At 38.9% G+C, this 20,291-nt stretch overlaps 1 protein-coding gene across 3 annotated transcripts in view; it reads right to left on the bottom strand.

Annotated features, from left to right (window-relative positions):
- Positions 1–20,291, bottom strand: part of TPH2 (tryptophan hydroxylase 2) — an 85,555-nt gene that overhangs the window by 50,125 nt on the left and 15,139 nt on the right. For 2 of the 3 annotated variants that reach the window (XM_027680768.1, XM_027680769.1), the window contains exons 7-8: positions 18,518–18,653; positions 13,411–13,537 (exon numbers count right to left, since the gene is read on the bottom strand). In XM_027680768.1, the coding sequence (XP_027536569.1) occupies positions 13,411–13,537; positions 18,518–18,653 (263 nt within the window). Of the gene's footprint in view, positions 1–3,105; positions 3,670–13,410; positions 13,538–18,517; positions 18,654–20,291 lie in introns of those variants that run through there. The other variant, XM_027680770.1, reaches the window with a different exon arrangement.

Below are 20,291 nucleotides of genomic sequence, written 5' to 3'. Positions count from 1 at the left end.
GAAGCCACTGGATATCCCACTCCATGTCTAAATTACTTAAAAATAATCTGAATTTAGATTTGCTCTGCACAAAGATGATGTCTGTCCAGCCTTCTCATTTTATCTCAGTTGAAAACTTTGGAAACCTTTGGAGGTGCAGAATCAGGAACTTCAACACTTAACACAGAAAGTCTTTCTGTATAAAAGGCTGTGTTTCCTGGCAAGGCAGCAAATTCCCTTCCACCAAAGCTAGCTGTCACAGAGGTGGTGCAAAAAACGAATGCCCCAAAAAGCACACTTGCCTCAACTTGCTCAACATGGCCAGAGAAAGAACTTCTAGCTTTTCCAACATAACTAATAGTGCTGAAGCTTAATATGCAGCTAAGGAGACAAGACCACTTAAACTGTAAACTGGTGCTTAGGTCATTTGTTAAACATAAGGCCTAATGCTTTGCTAAACATGAAGCCCTAATGCTTTGCCCTTCCTATTTCCCCTTCTCTATCTCATTTGACTCTTATCTTGAACAACTTCCAAAACCTAGGGGTTTAAGGTTTATTAATTTCATGTGGAGTTATGAAGAAAAAATGATGTGCAATAATAACCCATTCCACTTTATTTTACTACATATAACGTGAATTCACATTCAGCGCTCCCTACATTTTAGCTAAGTGAGTATTTGCTCATTTCTTTTTCAAGCTGTTGCTTCAAATTTCAGCCGTGCAGAGATTTCACACAGGTATTGCAACAGGGACAGTGAGGTCTTTTGACATGATAGCTGGGACTCCAAGAGATGGGGTCCTCTGAAAGTCAAACTACAAAAGAAAAAAAAAAAAGCTGAGCAAACACATGTCACTGCTGTCCAATCATAGTCTTCAGTCTGCGCTGCTTATATGACACACTTGGTTTGTTACAATCCTTCACAATTCACAGGCTGCAAGCAGGCATTGTCTTTACAGCCTTGCCATTCCTGTTTTCCAGATCTTTGTCCTGCTACTCTTACAAGTGAGGAATTGGCATAAACACAACCTATCAAAGCAAGAACAGTCCTGATTTTATAGGCTACAGGGACAAGGGCTGGCACCCCATAAGTGTTCTCCTCAGCCTTGTAACTTATGCTACAGCTTGGAGAGTATGACTTCTCCAGCATGGGCCAGGAACTTGAACACTGAGGTGTGGACATGCAGGCATGACCAAAACGAGAGCAAAATTTGAAACAAACATACAAGAGATCATTTGTCTGTCCTTTGCCTGACAGCATGCTCATTTTATGGGTCACTGACCCTAGGACTGTTGCCCCAAACTGAATTGCATTGCTTAGAAAAACACCCAGAGAACAGACATGAACAAACTCACTTTTCTTCCTACAGCATCCAGAGCCAGAATCTCTACAGAAGCCTAGCCCAGTTGTCAGGATCCATTTAGCAGTTACCTGTAGACTTCAGCACTGGTCCAACATCGTTTGTCCTTCTCTGAAAAGACCAACTTCCACTCCCCAGCAAGCATGCTAAGAAGGACACTCAGAAGAGAAGGCATAAAGCTGCAACACTCCATGAAATACCAAGAAAACATCTTCAGACTGAGGAGGTAGAGTTCATTCTTTTGAACAAGCTGCAATGCCAGAAGGAAACTGCTTATGGGGAAAACTGGCAATGCCACAAGGAAACTGAGTAAAGGGAAAACTGACACAGGATTCTCTTCCACTTATCCTGGGACAAGCTTTTGATAAATCCACAGCTTATCAAGAAGCAAAGGTGCAGCAACTAATCACAGTACAGGCAATCCTCATTTTATAAGCATGGAGTTTACTGAATCACTGCCCTATGCCAGTCCACTGTCAGAACTGATTACTGCAAGATGCAAGGCCTCTTTAGTAACTACCCTTGGTCAGCCCAGAGAAAGACCCCAGTGTCCTCCTTTACTGGAATTCCCATGGGGAAGGCACCAGGCTCATGTGGTGCTTCCCACAATGCCATTCCCTGGAGCAGGTTGTGTCTCCTCTAACTGACAGGCGAGTTACTGTAGATGACACTTGCACTGCAGGGAGTGATGCAGGAGAGCCACTGAGCCTCCCACAACATTTTAGCCAAGGAGGACTATGAGGTTCTTGTACACACGATCGGCTCTTAAAGTCCTATTGTACCTACTAATGAGGGAAAGTCCTATCTTCAGAAAGGGGAGAAGCCTCCTGGGGCTGAAAGGATCTCAGAACTTTTGCAAGCCCTGAACCTGTGCAGGCAAAAAACACATTGAAGAGACAAGAACAACTGGCCAGTGAAGTTTCAGAATTCTTATTTCAAGGAAAAAAATTGCACTATTTCTTCACATCATATCAATTTCAAATTTATATCTGAAGAGAAAAAGAGGGTAGGACTTCATTCCAAAATTACCAGCATCCACACTTATTTTCTAAATATTTTAAAAGAAAATTAAGTTCTTGCATCTATTTACTGAAAACTGATTTAGTAGCTAAATGTTTTCAAACATCACAGTTTCTAACAGCAACACTGCATTTAAACTCAATGTTCTTTTAATCACATAAATGCCAAGGGACTCCCAAAAGCTTTTGTGACTCTTAATGCATTAGCTCAACCTGCTTTGCAAAAAAGAAGCAAAAAGAGATAGTAGGCATAAGTACAAAAGTGTAAGTTCTATTCATGTCAAGCTGACAGATAGATCAAAGAAGAAAAGTAGCTCTGGGAATTTTAAATATCTATTAATTTTGCTACTAAAAATATATCCAAATTGAACATGTTTTTCACAGCCCCAAACAAAATCTTTGTCAAGTGCAGTTGAGCATCTCCTTGCAGCACCCTGATTTTCAGCAGTGAGGACATGTAAAATGAATATATCATAACCACAGAACAGTCAACTGAGTCACCACTGAGTTACTTGCCAAAAGTGTGTAAATTCAAAGCGACACACATGAATGTGTATTCAGCAATACATGGAAAAAAGTTATACTGAGCAAGTACCTGTGAGCAGAGAGATCACAGTTCTTCACTGTACCGAAGTCAAAGGAATTTCCAGTGGCTGTGGTCCAGGAGTAACTTACCAAATGTGAAGATCACTCTGAAATGGTCACTAGTGATCAGCTCCCACCGATATGCAAGAATTCTGTGCTTGTACAGGTCCTAAATTCATTCCAGATGTATAGTATGGATCTGTACATAAGCTAATATGCTTACTGAAAGTCAAAAAATTAATCCTACAAAGGTGTTTACATTTTAGAAATGTAAAATGTCTTGTTAAACTATAATCTTATCCACTTTTATGTAGTCAAACTATATAATTATTACAATTACAGCTTACTGATTCAAGGGAGGGAAGAAAAATCTTCAGGAAAAAAAGAGTAATATGTTTTATGGGGGGAAAAATTATAATATGTGAGTGCCCATTCTTTTCAGCATGTCTTGAAAAAGCTCTGAGCTCAAACTGCTTTATCTAGCACTATGAGCAGACGCCATCTTTATGAATGCCATAGTGATGATCTATAGAAAGTTCTCTGTAAGTTACAGAATATATAAAACTTACAGTTAACAACTGAAACAAGGTTACCCAGTCTAAACTCATGCTTTGCCTGATGCAAAAGCAACCTAACAAACAGAATGAGGAAGTGGAGGGGTTGTTCAAAGTGTGCCTGAAAGGGCGCCATGTTGATGTTCTGTTGACCTTGACAACTTCAGCAACATCTGGAATCAAACCAAAACAACCAAAATTAACAGTCACAAGGAGGCTGTAACCTTCTCTGTAACCTTTTCTTTGGCTTCAACAATGCTCTCAGGCTTAGAGTATTTGCTTTAACTTTCCAAAATCATCAATAAATCAAACAAAAACCTTTACACAATAACTTCATAAGGCCTACTATGTCTAAGGAGTAGCTAACAATTTGTTGCATGCTGTACCACACAAAGCTGGACAAAGTTCGAGTTTGGACAAAGAAAGAGACACAACTGCAAAATCATGTGTCCTCCAGAGTTAATTCTTTTTCCACCAAAATCCATACTCCTAAATAACCAGTTTGGGCAAGCAAATGATAAACATTAATTTTACAGCAACAAATTCTCTTTTGTTTGCCTGTGTACAGCTCTATTAGCTTTTAGGAAACAGTACACATAGAAATGAGGTTAGTATTTTGCCCATGGACCTAAACTCACTGAAAGAAATGGCAAAGCCCCCCCGGCGTTCTGTAGCATCAGCATTGGACCTATAAATATATAATTAAGATATACTTACAAAATTATTATGGTAGATCATCCAAAAACATCTCAATTAAAAATTTATGGGACCATATTCCATCCAGCACTTTGATGCCATTTGATAGAAAGATGATGACAGGCACAAGAACCACTTCCAAAGTTGCAGCATTAGCCCTAGGCATACTTAGCTGTTTATGGATACCAGCCATATTTTGTCTTACTTCCATACTTTAATCTCTGCATACAAAGAAAATAGCCAAGAACATGCTGGATGAAAGAATTAGACTGAACGCATGAGTCAAGTCCAGTCCTTGAACCAATATTTAAACAATTTAGGTGGTTTGCGTGGTTGCGAACATTGTTAGGATTTTTTCAGCTCTCTACAGATATGTATTTGAAGACTCTTTCCATAAGGTAGTATTTGGGTTGTGCATAGTAGCTAAATGTATGAATGTCCCCTTTTGGAAGCAAAATTATTTACTGAAATATTCCAGACAATAAAAAGAATAGTGCATGGTTTGAGGACTTTAGTGAGGCTGCATCTGGAGTACTGTGTCCAATTCTGGGCTCCTCTGTACAAGGGAGACACAGCTCTTGGACAGGGTCCAGTGAAAGGCTACAAAGATGATTAAGAGACTGGAGCATCTCTCTAATGAGGACAGGCTGAGAGAGTTAGGTCTGTTCAGCCTCAAGAAGAGACAAATGAGAGGGGACCTCATCAACACCTCTAAGAATCTGCAGGGAGGGTGTCAAGAGGATGGACCTATTGCTCTGCTTGGTGGTGCCAGGCAATAGGACAAGAGGCAGTGGGCAGAAACCGATGACAAGAAGTTCTATCTGAATATGAGGAAGAATTTCTTTACTGCATGGGTGACCACACACTGAAACAGATTGCCCAGAGAGGTTGTGGAGTTTCCCTCATCAGAGATATTCCAGAACCATCCTGACACAATCCTGTGCAATGTGCACTGGGATCATCCTGCTTGAACAGGGAGGCTGGACCGGATGACCCACTGTGAGTCCTTTCAGCCTTACCCATTCTGTGACTCTGTGATTACACATAACTGGTTTGAGTTTTGCCTGAATGCAGAATCTCCTGGGTTTCTTCTCCTGATGTGGTCACCGACCACCAAAAGAAGGGTGGGGGGTGCAGGATGGCAGCCATGGTTGCACCGCACAGTGCAGCAGAACGCACAGATCCCTGAGCACAGGGAACCTGGAGCCAGTCCGCCCCAATACCACTGTAGGTCCCAGTCAGCTAAGCAGGTACCTGCATTCAGGGAGCTGCTCCCAAGAGAACCCTACCTGCAGTCACCAAAGCTATTTTTGCACAGAACTCCTCAGCTGCTATGGCTCCATGGAAGGCATGGGTAAAGCTAACTCCTCCACCTGCACACCCACAGCACAGACATTCCCTCGGTCATAAGCAAGACCTAGAAATGGCTGAAATGCGCCATCACATGCTGAACTCCTTCACTTCCCCATCTACCTGTGTGCTGCTGCCAGAGGACGTCCATGTCTTGTACAAATGACTCAAATAACGTGTCAGTATGAATGATACCAACACAGAGCCCAGGATTACCTCTTTCCTTCTACATACAGGTGCAGTTAGGAACAGCAGTAGCAATATATTCTAAACCTTTACTCTATTGCTTTTCCCCCCCATTATTTAAATCTTTATTCGTGTAACTTATGAGCACTTTGTTTATAGTTGTTACCTGAAATGTTTGTCCTATTGTTGTTCACTGGAAGCTTATGCTGAGTACTTTCTTTTGTCCCAGTTACATATGTTGTATAAAAGACACCTTATGCCTTTTTGCTCATACATTATCTACTCTAGGTCAAAAGCAAAACCAAATACGCAAAAAACCCTATCAAAATTCATAGACTCCTTTCACCTATTCCTCAACATATCTCAACTGGATCCCACACCAAATCAGCAGATGTTTGCCACTTGCATGCACTCCTAAATTCCACAATTTTTTTCAAAGCTGTTTTTCAGGCTCACTTTCGTTACTGTTGTAGCAGAGCAAACATTCAGAGTGTGAGCTACTGAACTACCAGCAAAGATTACTATTGCAGAATCTGCAATTTCTTAATGAAAATGAAGTTGCTTCCGAAAATAAACAAACGTAATTAGTAAGCCAGTGCTGTGTGAAATTTGCACCATTCTCTTGTTAACCTATATGTCCAAATGTATTACTTGTGTGCATGCAAATTTACATTCGCAGTTCAGTAACCTCACAGATTATGATCTAACCACTTTTGGAAACAAAATGCTACAAGAAGTAAAAGCAAATCCAGTGTCTGGCTGCAATTTGTTATTTTAATAGAGCCTTTTTCTTTAGCGTTTCTAAGTGCTTAGGGCTTGATCTTCATAAATCACATCCTGTATAAAAGGAGCTATATTATTTCTACAGCAAAATTTCTAATTTCTTCCCTGATCCAAATTAAGTCAAATTAGTTCTCTCTTGCATTGAGCTCCCTCATTACAGGGCTGGGCCCAAGCATACAAACTTACAAGCACATTATAGAACAACACTATTTCTAGTTACTTGTGAGCACAAAATTTTGTCTCCTAGGGCAACCTGAGATCCTTTCAAGAAGCAGGTTACTGACCTGACCAACTGGGCACCCTCACAGCAACAGGTGAATCCTCCTTCACCTCCTTAACTTTGAGTGACACAGTACAAAGCACAATAATATGTTTATTTTTCATATTAATACATCCTGCGTTGACCTATCCTTTGTACTTTCTGCTGATCAGAAACTGAAGGGACTCATATCCTTGAATAGCAATGGATCCACTGAATCCTACTTCTCTCCTGCATGCAGCCTATTTCTCCCATCTCTAAACAACAAACCATGTCAGCTCTACAATATCAGGTTCACTTTTCCTACCGTACCAAAAGTTCCCACTTCTACAGCAAGCACATTCAAAACTGGCTTAAGTCCACAGTATTACTCTCAACCAAAACTCAGATTAGGGTTCAAACTGCTCATTTACCCTGCTCCACAGACTGGTGACTGAGATATCCTCCCTCTTTTCCAGTTTTAGCTGGAAAGGTGAAAAGGGTTCAGGGAAGGAATGACATCTCAATAGCATGAGGAATAACTAAACAAACTGTTGGTTTTCAATCCAGAAAAGGTGAGAACTAAGCAAGAAAATGTGTTCTGTAAAGTCATGATGGCATACAGAAAGCCTACAGGGATGATTTGATCGTTCTCTCCTCAAATACAAAAAAACCTAGCAGGAATCAGGTTAAAAACAACAAAAGGAGATAGTTCACCAGGCAGTGAATAGTTGAACCACAGAGCTCGTTGCCAAAGTTACCACAGGTACTAAAAATCTACATGTCTTCAAATATAAAGAGCTGTTTCTGGACATCAATCCTTTCAGATTGATTACATACATAAAAACCATATTTGGTTCCCAAGTTTCTGAATGGTCATAAGCTTGGAAAAACTTTGAAAATAATCAGAGATGGTCATCCTGTTCTTACATCTCCCCTAAGTATGACTTGGGTACTAGGCACCAGCCATGGGCCTGACCAGCACAGTAAATCTTACAGATTTCAAACCTGGAAACAGACTCTGGAAACAGAAGAAAGGCCTCAGCAGACTATCACAATTCCTGCAGAAAACACTGTGCATTTGTTCCCATTCTAGCAACAAAACTCTTCAAATTCTCCTTGTAGTAACTTCTCTGGAGTGCTAGCTTATTTTTATGTAATACACAGCCACCTGGTTTTGAGCTACAAAGCTGGTTAGATATTTCTGCTAAGATTGTTTTCTCTTCTGCCACAAATCCCTGATGTGATGACCGTGAAAATGCACTGCAGGAGAACACCGCAGTATTCTAAAATATTAAATATTTATCCCTGGAACCTACAAATTTGTTTTTCCCCCTTTAGTCCTGTTCTGTGATATATGTACTATCTTTTCTGCCCATCTGCTTGATTATGCATACTGTAGGAAGGACTTCACATCAGTGCTTCAGCTACTTTAAAAAAAGTATTGCTGAAAGAAACCCTTAAAAATGGACACCATTACTTTTTATTAATTCTGTTGTAACATTTTGCAGAGCAAATCCACAAATTTCGGAATGGTTTTAGAGCAACAGTCAGTGAGCCCAGCAAAGCCTCACCAATCAAAGGAAAATAATCCATCAGTAAGTAATCTTTCTCTCCTGATTCAAACACACCTGTGTGACTTTATAATGGCTAAGAGAGCCACAAAGTTTCATCAGGTTCCTCTTCTGCTTCTTCTGTAAGTTTCAGGTTTTCGACTTGGGCAATTTCCAAATACATCTGCATATGGGTACTTTTGCTTGGTGGAAGTCAGGAACAGAAACATAGTCCAGGCCATCTACTCATGAACAATACAGATCATAGTATTTCGAGTCTCAAGCTGAGTAGCAGGACAATGTCTGGCTATAGTAATCCATCATACCTGATTGCAGCTTTATAGTTCTAGTTTTTATCCTGGGAATTGATTCATCTTCCCTAAGGGACACACAGCCAAAATCAGAGTAATTTCATATGTCTCCTGTAAGCCCATCAAAATTTACTCAAGCAGTTTTTAAGTCATATTCACTCCCAGCTCTTCGTGCTGCAGCTCCTTTATTCACTAACTACAGGTGTAGCTGGAAGTAACTCTTTTGCAAGAAACTCAATTATGTCACCCCTGGTACTCACTCTTGGGATCTGTCACACATACATGGCATGCTACTGGAATACAGAAAAAAAACTAAGCAGAGATTTGAATGTTAAACTTCAATATGCTCAGTGACTGCCATAGCTCTTGAGCTGTAATACCAGGTTTCAGTTGGCCAATACCTAAGTATTTTTATATGTCAGAAAAGCTTCAGCAGGGGAACTGGTCACAGACCTACAACGGTGGTTAGTTCTCTATCTATCATTTTGCAACTATAAATGAGAAACACACAAGTAGTTTTGATTTGTCATACATACAGCTGGAATGATCAAAATCTCACCTACTTTCATACTTTTCTTCTCAGCTCCATTTGCTCATCCGTGGAGGAAGACAGTAATCCAGTTCACAAGCTGTACTTATGGCCTAGCACTACCAGTTAGCCCCTCTGGGAAATCTAATCTTATGTTTGTGAAGATGAGAGACTGCAACAGTCAGTCCTGTCTAGTGAGACCACGAATGCTGTATCTTCCCAAAGTTGCCAAATGCAACTCAGTCTTTATCCGCAATGCTCCTGTTTCTTCCATTCTGGTTATCTCCTCAACAAACATAACAGAGAATTATCCTGAATTATGTGCCAGTTGTTCAGCATGGGAAAAGGACTAGAATGAAGCAAACAAGACCAGATAACATAGATCCTGAGGGAAGACAGGGAAGTAAACTCACAGGAATTACCACCACCCAGAGAGACAGCTCTGAATGTTGGTTTTATCCCACCATATAATTTTAAAATATTTTGTTTCTGATACATACACAGCTTTAGAAGTGAACAAGTCAACTTTAGAAATGAACCATTGGCCTCAGTCACCATGCAGGCCAGATAAAACATTTAGATCCAAAAAAAGCCTGAAATGCATTTAAAAGATCTCATCTCAAATTCAGAAGCAACTGTTGTGGTTTTCCACATAAAGGATAATAAGTACAAGACTAATTTCTTGATTTCTACTGTCCCACGCTGTTAAAATACAAGAACTAATATTAACAAGAGAGATGAAAAAGTGACAGTTTTACAGTTTAAAGAACTTAATGTTTAAATATAACTTCCAGTGAGAAATAATTTGGAAAAAACTTGCTGCAACTAATTAGGCCCTAATGACCAAATTCTTGGGTGGAAAGATTTGGTGATAAACTGCACACAAAGATACTCTCCTATCCTCTTTTCTGAAACACCACCAGTTACTGTGAATTTTACATATACAAACACATCCTATTCATATAGCATCTTGAAGAGGCAACCTGAGCTGTGCTGAAACAACTTAGCAGGAGTCAGGTATCATTTCTGCCATTAGCAAGAGAGGCAGGTTCCTGCTTATCAACTTGCAGCTTTACAAAGACAGCTGCTCTCTGGCTCCCAAGTCCACAAATTACAAGGTAACACTGAAATGTAAACCAAGATGTACTTTTTGTACAATTTTCCTGACAAAACCTTATGTTATGTGCTGTTAAATGTGTTGTAAATTATATACTATATAAATTAGTTGAAACACCTCATGTCAAGTCCTCTCTACAGCTTATGGATTGATAGGTAAGCAGAAAAGACAGCCTTTTTTATTTTTGTACTATGTGAAAACAGAAAGACCAGGCATGCTTGAAAAAGCAGCTCAAAAGTGGTTTTAGAAAATCAAAGAGAGCAGCATGAGTAATGAGGATGATAATAATTAGCACCCAGACATGCACAGCAAAATTGTGTTCCTCAAACAGTAACTGCATTATACCACACTACAAGCAAAAAAGTGGATTGTGCAAATATTTTGTTCTGTTTCAGTAACATATCTCTCAGTCACTTTTTCCTTTGTGTTCTTCCTCTTTCTTACTGTCCTAAAACATAGTAAAGGAAATGGAATCTCTCAATAAACCTCTACAAAGACAGCCTTTTGGCTCTTTCAATATTCCACTCTCATGACAAAGCAAAAGCAATTCCCTTCTCCTTTTCCCCATCTACCGGACTCCAAGAAGATGAAGTAACTTGCATACTTTCTTTTCAGCCCTAGTCCCCTGCAGTCATCCTTCTCCCTCCAGCCGGCCAGCACCAGGGCCTCTGCAATGCTCTCCCATTTAATTCTTGCTGCACAGACATAACCAATTGCAATCTACCAAACACTTCTAGTGTGCCCAAGGCACCAGACTCCAGCTTGTTCTACATCTAATGTGTCAACCCTGTGGGGACAAAAACATCAGACATTTCCTTTGCAGCTCAGGACTGATGGGGACAAAGAGCAGATCTATCAAAGCTGATACACAGTGTCTTTTTGAGACCAGAATAGAACAAAAGATTATGAAATCACCTATAATAATTCTTCTCTTTCTGGTCTGAATTCCTAAGAGGTGTTTTCCTGTCTTCCTAAAGCCATTGTCCTCCCTGTAATGGCTCAGCTGTTAATGTCACTGTCTTTTGAAACAGGTCACCCTAATGGCAAGCTTGCTTTAGGCATATTGATTCAAGCTCATTAATATGCATGCTCTCTCTCCATTCATTTGTTTCTCTATTTACTTTGAAGTCGCTTTGTTGGAACCTGCACTGCTTCTCTGTGTTAAGACTCTTGGCTGGCATTTCTCAGCTTGCTGCATCTCTGCTTTTTATCCAGAACGGAAACGGGACCGAATGTTGCAAAAGCTACTAAATGGTACCTCAAGTGACATTTGGTGCCCAGCTGAATGAATTTCTTGGCCTCTTCACCCTCACCACTGAGAGATACTTTTTCTACTTGCTCTCAAGTTGGCTGTTTACATTGCACATTTTAGGGCAAGTAAAATCTCTGCATTTGTTAAGCATCTGTCCCAGGAGAGTACAGTCCCTCACTGTGCTTCTACAAAAAATAACACCACCTGGGTTACCTGAAGTCTCTTTCTAGATGTTTCTTCCACTTGAAAGAGCTATTTCCAGCATGAGAGGAGAAATCAACTTTGACTCAGATATAAAATTCTCAGTGTGATAAGGGAAAGTGATTCAGCTGTCTTCTTTTATTTTTGGCTTTGTGATTCAGGAGCATTGTTCAGATGACACAGTCAGTCATAACTGGAGACTTCTGTGAGGGGGAGGAGTAAAAGCATTTATATAATATTAAGAGGTCACTTTATATTAATATCTCTACCCAAACAGATCAGTATCAACTTTGTCCTCAGCAATAGGCCTATGTCATCCAAGGTTATTTTGGGGTAAAATATTTGGACAAGCCATTTTCCTCGAAGTACCTACAGGAATGGTCAGTTAGGTAGTTTCTCTTGAGACTGCATGTCATGTCAACATAGGTCTGCTTACTACTAAGTCCTTTCCTAGCAAACGTGGAAATAGCCACACAATCTTCATGATTCCCTCCTACAAACACCACTTTCTTCTCCATAGCCATCTATTAGAAACAACCTGAGGTATGTGAGAGGAGATGGCCATGAGCAAGACACTGAGCCTATCTAACTAAGGAGTGAAGCCAGTTTGAATAACTAAATTTAGTGGCCTTTTCTGGAGGGCTGCAGGATTCAAATCAAATAGGTACAAACACTTGTGCTTCTTGTAGAGAAAAGCAGTAGTAAGCGAGATAAGGTTTAAAGTAAACAATTCTTCTGCTTGATCTCACAGAATTTTTCAGGAGATAAAATATTTACATATGGAGCTGGTTTTTAATCCAATATAGTTCATTAAATTATTTTCAGCATTAGTTTTAACAGGATCCACAAAAGGAAGCATATAGTAAATTAACACAACCAAACAGAGCGAGTGGTATAGAGCAGGAGTCGCTAACCTATGTCACAATGCAAAGGGCTGCATATAAGTTACTGGAATATGGCAAGACAGCAGGGCTGACAGGTGGTCAGGAGCTGAGAGTCCTGACAGTTTGACAGGGTCCCTCACACAAGGGCCAAAAAGGCTCCAGATACAATAGCATTTAACAGCTTTAACATACAACCTCTTCCAGTTCACACTGTCAACTGGCTTGTGCCTCACTTGATGTAATACAGAATCCATCTCCCAGCTGCTGGCTGAGGTACTTGATCTTGGTCTAGATCTACTGCTGCACAGCCTTGGCTTATTAACTACATATTGTCCAACAGGAGCAGTAGCAAGCATGCAATGTCATCTGAAAATCCATCACACACTGCACTACAATGAAGAGCTGCAAAACACAACAGTGAGTACAGAAATACCAGTGCTATGAGCCAAAGTGGCCGCCTGTGGAGGAACAAACAGTGTAGAGATAAAAGCACACACCAAAATGTTCCAGGTTAATTTTTTTTTCCAGGTTACCCTCTCTACTTATTTTCAGCACCTTAAAGTATACAAAATCCATCTCGGATAGCCCTGAAAATTCCTGGTTATTGCACTTAAAAAGTAAAACTCAATACCTAGTGTGACCAGCTTTTGTCTTATTAGAAACAATGGAAAAACACCTAAAGCTCTATGATTGTCATGTCATAGTCACCTGGAACCTGAAAATGTAGTCAGCTCTAATAAGACAATGCTCATCACTCCATCAACCAAAGAGGAGGACAGATGAGAGAGCATGCCACAAAAAGATTTTGACTCACCGTGGCTAATTTCTGAACATCTTCATCAGATGCTCCCAGTGAAGCAAGTCCTATCTCTTGTGAAAACTGTGCAAACTTGGGATCAGCAAGTAGAGGTACATGTCCCAAGAGTTCATGGCACGTATCCCTAAGGAAATGGAAATGAAAAGAATGTCATTACAGAAATTAATACCATAATAAATCCATAATTAATTTAACATAAGCCATTTTACATGGGTCTGACCCCTACTTTAAAAGTCTTAAACTGAAACACAGTTTTTAGTGTAGTAGTTCTTCTACTAGTAGTGAATGGTTTCTGCATGTATGTAGAAACATACACATTTGCTTCTGTTAAATAAGTTATATGTCATTTAACCCTACCTGTTCTGTGATTTTCTCATCATTTCCACATTGAGTGGGAGAGCCTGAGCACTACTGTCTTCCAGACTTAGTGACATGAAGACTGAACTGCCCAAAGGCAAGAAAGCCAGGTGTTTCATAAGTATAGTTTTCAGCATTTCTTTCCATATGAATCAAGTTCAAAATCCAACATATTTCCTCTTCCTCTTCTCCATTCCCCTTTCCATACCTGGGTAGAGCTCCACACCAAACATTTTGCCACTTGGCCCTAGAAATTTGGAGCAATATTTACAGAGGTTTCTGTGTGCTTAGTTTCTCATTTAGTCATGAGATCCTATTGCCATTACTGTGTACTTTTGTTATGCAGTCCATTTCTCAGCAAACAGATTTAAGAAAAAGCAGGAAACCCAAATCATTTCAGAAAGAACAGCTGTTCATATCTGTATGTGCATTATTAGTCATGACAAAGTGCAGACATAAGTGTACAAAAAACTCCTAACAAAAGTGCACATGCATCATCTACAAAAGCTCTCAAACAATTCTGAAAGTTTTGGTGCATTTGTTCACAGGAAATAATGGACTTGATAGTAAAGTTCACTTTAAAAATCCAATCTGACATTTCCTTTGCTTTTGTCTCTTCAAAGACATTTCTCTTTTTTTTTTATCCTGAGTTGTAAACAAACATTTTAAAGGCAAGGGGAAAACATCATGTTTTCTGCCTTCTATCCAAAATCATCCAATTTGTGTTTTATAAACTATTTTTGTTTGAAAAGTCACAGAACCTGACACTTCAGTTAAATCACGAACAGAAAAACAACCTCTATATAATTTAAAATCTTCTTACTCAGTAACTTCACCAAAAAGTCTGCACCAACTATGTGTAAGTAGAGAGTAGTAGACATAGTTTCTGAATATGCAAATGAAGATTAAAATTTTTGGTATTCCTAGTCTGCCTCACCAAAAGCTTATCAAATATAGTTCCAGTGCCGGAGGGTCGCATACAAGCTTCCTTATCAGTCCAAATGGCCTCACTGACAGATGCGTAGCATCATTTGCTCATGTTATAGTTGCACTTTTTGGTGAGACAAGCATCTGCCTGAAGTTGTGTGTGACAAGTTTGAGCCAACTTCATACATGAGTAATTCATTCAATGAGATCCATGGCTTAGATAGGAATCCCTTTCTCACTGGACCTCAGACTTGAAAAATTGGTTAGCTCCACTGGTATCCATTTCTTTGTTCCCAAGGTGGTTTGCATCACCTGAGCAGATAATCATTAAAGGTTAATGATCCTTTTTTAATTAATTCAGTTCCAGTCACAACAATTTCTTCTATCATCTCCTGCAAGACTTAGCTTACTAACAATACAAAAGACCACTGGAAAATGTAGTTTGAAGTCTGACAGATACTCCCCAAGAATTCTCAGTATCAAGTGAACCTCAGTTCACTGGAGGAACATGACTTCTCCAACCATCATCTTTCATCACAGAAATGGGCCAAAAAGCCCATTCTCTGGAAGCCCAGAGCTCCAACTCCAATTCTTGCCTTCACTGAAGAATCGACAGTAATTGCTGAGCACCCGTGCTACACTGCATCAGTCCAGATATATTTAGCTTTGTATCAGTAGTTCAAACAACAAAAGCAAAGACGATCCAGTGGGACTGGCTTCAAATTCCTGGCTTCAGGTAAGCATGCTTGTCTGCAGGCAGGCTTCTGCAGCAGCAACACTGCTATTGATACCTGAGCGAGTGTCTACATCTCTGTTTTCCCGTGCTGAAGCCGCAGCTCCCAGAAACAAATAAGCAAAGATGTGTTATTCCCAGTTTTGCCCTGGGACACGTGGTCTTTGTTGCATCCACCTTTGCGGACAAAATGAGAACAGACAAAGCCTAATCCCATTAATTTGTCTCTCTTGGCAAGAGGAAGAGAATGAGGAGGCAGAAGATATTTCTCTCGTGCCTTTAGCTCATATATTCTTCCATTAAAACTGGGCAAAGTGGTATTTTGCTTGTGTAGTTATAAGGAGGGGAGCTTGAAGCAAAAAGAGCAGGAACAAAAAAAAACAAACCCAGAAAATCTTTCAGACAGAAACATGAACCAGCATTTGGGATTGTCATTGGAGACTCTTAGACTTCCTGCCAGTCTGGCCCTTTATAGATAGTCTAAACAATATAATTCTTTGTCTAACTACCAAAGCTTGATTCTTTTGTTTTGTTTTATTCAGAAAATAATTAAGTTCCTTTAATTTATTCACACACATTGCTCAGAGAAAATAAGACTTTTGTAAAGCACTTTTTACAGCAAAAGATTTTTCTTGGAGTAAATTAGCTGAGCAGAGGAAATCTACATAGCCTTGTCAATGTAGTAGAAACATAATGAAAATCAGGAAGGAATGTTTTAAAATGCATACAGTAGTGATATAGATCAAACCAAATGAACTCTCCAATTTGTATCTACAGTTTAAGTGTTAAATCTGATGGAAAGCCCGCTGAAGTCAAAGGGAGTCTTTTCACCAGGTTTATATCATGGAAATGCAATATTCACCAGCCAGGGATCTGTAGCAAACCTCATTATGACCCCATATATCAACCAGCAGATCTCAGGGCATTGCAGCTACTGCAGAAGATGAAGAGCTGTCCCCACTCAAATCAATTTAGTTTTGCCATTGATTTAAAAAAACAGCCAGGATTTCACTCTACATTTCTGGTAACACTTACTATGTGCTCTATGCTATCAAAAAACCCTAAACATTTTAAAAGGGATTTTCAAATTTTTCCTATGGAGTTCCTGATACTTAGTCTACATTACTTAACTAATGTGAACAAGTAAGTCTGGAAGAAGAGAGTATAACATTATTAGAAAATGACAGCTTAATTCCTCTGTTAGTCATATTTAGCGTGTTAAGACCATAACCTGGATTTTTAAGTTCCGTCCAAATAAGGAATAAAAATCTTCATTCTAACTGAACTATTGTTCAGAATGTTAGAATGTGACTTTCTAGACATCTAGACCATAAAGGTTACAAAAAAAAGCAGCTGCCATTACTACTAGGGATCAGCTATGATCCACTGCATAATTCTGAATGTAAGCAGCATCCTGAAAACTACAGGGCTCTCAAATGCACAAATCAATGAACCAGAGAACATCAGCAAAAGCACAGACACGCTTAATTGTTTCTTGGAAAATATTTCTTCCCTTCATTCTGTTGGAGTTATGTACCTAAATCTCCTATCAGTAGATGAAAACATTCCTCTAGTTTGTACTAAGTTAATAAATGTCATCATTCTTTTGCTGAACATTGGTACATGCTGCAGTCTGAAACTGGTTTCCCACGGGAGAAGAAATCATTGGTGCAAAACCTGGTAATTCCTAAGTATCTTTTTTTTTTTTGAAATATCTACAGATATTTTTAGATGGACTGGAAGAGGTTCAGCAGCACATATCCAAGCCCTTCTTTCAGGATTTTATGTTGTAGCAATTTGGCTACAAATTTAAGAAATTAGAGTTTAATTACAAAGGTTATAGAAGTGAATTAATTCCTTCAGGGATCACCACCTCCTCCCCAAAAGAAACATGTATACGAAACTAGCCTCAGAGCATTTCAGCAAATACTTTGCCCAGTTCAGATGCTGACGAAAAAGGTAGATAAGTGTCTAACAGCACCACCTGGTGACTCCTGCCAGAATAATACTAGCACATTTTTAGATACAGCTTAATATGCAGTTCCATGAAACCTTTTATATACAAAAATATTACTCCATGGTTTTGGCTGTCGATTCATGAAATCCAAGTTAGGCATGAGTCCAAATATTTACAGAATTGGAGCTGAATACATATGTATAAATCCTTTGCGTAAATTTGGGCAAAAATCAAGTACACTCAAGTAGTCCAAGCTGATTAAACCACAGCTACAATTTCATGCTAATTGCCTGATGACTGATTCACTGCAAAAATGTCAGTCCTGTGGTTACAAGATCAGCAGATGCCTTTGGTAAAACTACCTCCATATTATCTAACTGACATGTATTGTTCTCTAATTAGTGCACAGAACACACAAGACAAGAACTACAGTCACCTTGATCTTCTTTCCCACTTTCCATCAAAAGATCCTATGCCAAAAGATTTCACACAAACTCGCAATACTCTGTTTTGGAAAAGCTGCAATGCTGTCCCATGAAAGTTGTAATTAAAACGTTTCTTATTTCTATCATGTTCCCTGTAACAGGTTTCATATCTAATATTCTCTCTTGGTGAGAGACTAGTGCCTCATGACTTGCTTGCATTGTGTTATAGGAGAGAAACGAAGTTCAGCTGTGAAGCCTGGCCCAAAAAGAGAAAAATGGGAACACGGAAGTCCAAATTATAATTCTAAAAGCAATTCGTTTTTTCAAGAGATTCAGGGCTTTTTTTCACAACTTCTTTCTAGTTGTCCAACAGAAAATAAAATTTTATACATTTTTCTCAAAATTTCCAGTTGAAAATTCTATTTTCCACTGAAATATAATCCAAATAGGATTTCTGATGCACCACAATATAACCCAGTTATTCAAGATCATTGTAAAAAGTCACCAAAAAAGTCTTTGAATTAAATTCTGGCTCATCAACATGAAGTATTTTGTCATCAAATCCTTCATCAATGCCATCATGGTGTAAGTAGATTTTCACATTTGTAGGAAGGTTCCTCTTTTCGATCTTGGCAAATTCAGTTGGGTCTTTTAAGAATCTAGTGAGCATATTTTTTCAGTACCAAAGAAAATGCAGCAACTTACGGTTCCGGTGTGTAGAGAGGATCTGAGCCATGTCGTATGTACTGAGTACAGTGAAAAACTCTATATGCTAAGCCAGCTAAAAAATCCCGAGGAGACAGGTATCCAGCAACTGGTCTCACTGTGAAGCCAGACCTTTCTGAAGTGAAGGAGATAATAAAAGACCACATTATACATATATCACTATATCAGTTTCTGGTGACAGATCTGTTGTCAATTATTATACCAGAAGCATGACATGAAGAATCTTGGCTGAAGATCACCGCATATCATTTTCAATTATTATGTACAAGAAGCATTTTGCACTGCTAGCATATGTATAATGAAAACAGCTTGAGGTATTTCAAAGTTGGTTTGAATACCTTTGTCTGGAAAAAAATGCTAAGGTGCCATAAGTGATGTTCTTAATATTTTTATATCTAGTACCAAACGGGAGAGAAGTTTCCATATCAGAAGATAACTTCTGTAAAATATGTTAAAAACTAACAGAACAGAATAGGATTATAACAAATCTGTCATTACTTTTACAGATAAAATATTGCTTGTGACAATAAAATACTGATTTTTATAGTTGAGGTCCTCATTTAAACATTTAATAGTGTTCCTTTGTCAGATTAGTCACAGAGGAGAACAGCTTCAGATTCAGTGACTTTAAAAAGCACGTTTCTCTAAAAAATTAATTCTTCACTCTTTCAAAGTTTTTACAGGAGAATGTTTCAAGTTTTTCTGCAACAGATACTACTACTGCTATATGTAGTCTGAAAACATACTTCTGAAAGAAGTGTGAGATCTTGAATTTCTAGCTAGGGAGAAAGAATTCAGCATCATTCCTTAGAGACCATAATACAATATATGACAGACCCAGAAGGACACAGTCAAATTCAAAGAATGATGAATCAGCTATTAGTAAATGCAGGTGTTCACAAAAAAGATTTATGGATGAAGCACGGACTGAGGAAAGTTAGCCTGTCATTACAAATTTCATTATTTCTTTTAGCTAAGGATTTTCCATATATGTTTGAGACAAAATGCTCTGCTAATTATTCTCTTAACAGTACATAATTTTTTTTTCAAACACCCGTCTCTATAATATTTTAGTTCCTGAGCAAGAGGATTAAGGAACAAATATATGTATCTGAGGGGACCTTTGAGAAGAAATTAAAATCTTAAATTAACTCTTTGGTGGATTTTTCTCTAGAGCTAGACCCAACAGGTTTGTGTCTGCCACATCTTCCATATGGGATACATTTCCACTACAAATGAAAAACAAGACTATTTTCAAACTTAAATATGTCATATACTGATCCTTTAAAAAATAAAATGAAAGAGAAGTATCAGATCATCTAAAGTGATATATTTTTTTCAACATACAAATATAACAACTAGCTTCATGAGGTCTTGAGCACTCAGGAAAGCTTCATATTCATCAGGCTGTAAAACAATGTGCCAAACCTGCTTTCCTCTTTAAATTCAGTTATCTTTGCATGTGATTCCCTCTTTTACTTGCCTGGATATTTGGGGGATGCCCACTGCACTTATGAGAACTCCCAACCTGTGGCAATGAGAGAACACAGCTAACTCAGCTCTTTCTTTTCATTATACTGAAAGGCTTTTCTCCCTGTACAAGATAATCACAGAATCATAGAATCAGCCAGGTTGGAAAAGACCTCCGAGATCATCAAGTCCAACCCTTGATCCAACACCGCTGTGGTTACTAGACCATGGCACTGATGCCACATCCAGTCTCAGCTTAAAAACCTCCAGGGACGGAGAATCC

This window comes from Neopelma chrysocephalum, unplaced genomic scaffold (assembly GCF_003984885.1).
Source record: "Neopelma chrysocephalum unplaced genomic scaffold, ASM398488v2 Primary Assembly neopelma1_59, whole genome shotgun sequence".
NCBI lineage: Eukaryota > Metazoa > Chordata > Aves > Passeriformes > Pipridae > Neopelma > Neopelma chrysocephalum.
Note: the sequence above shows the minus strand (reverse complement) of the source record. Positions and strands in the feature narration are given on the sequence as shown.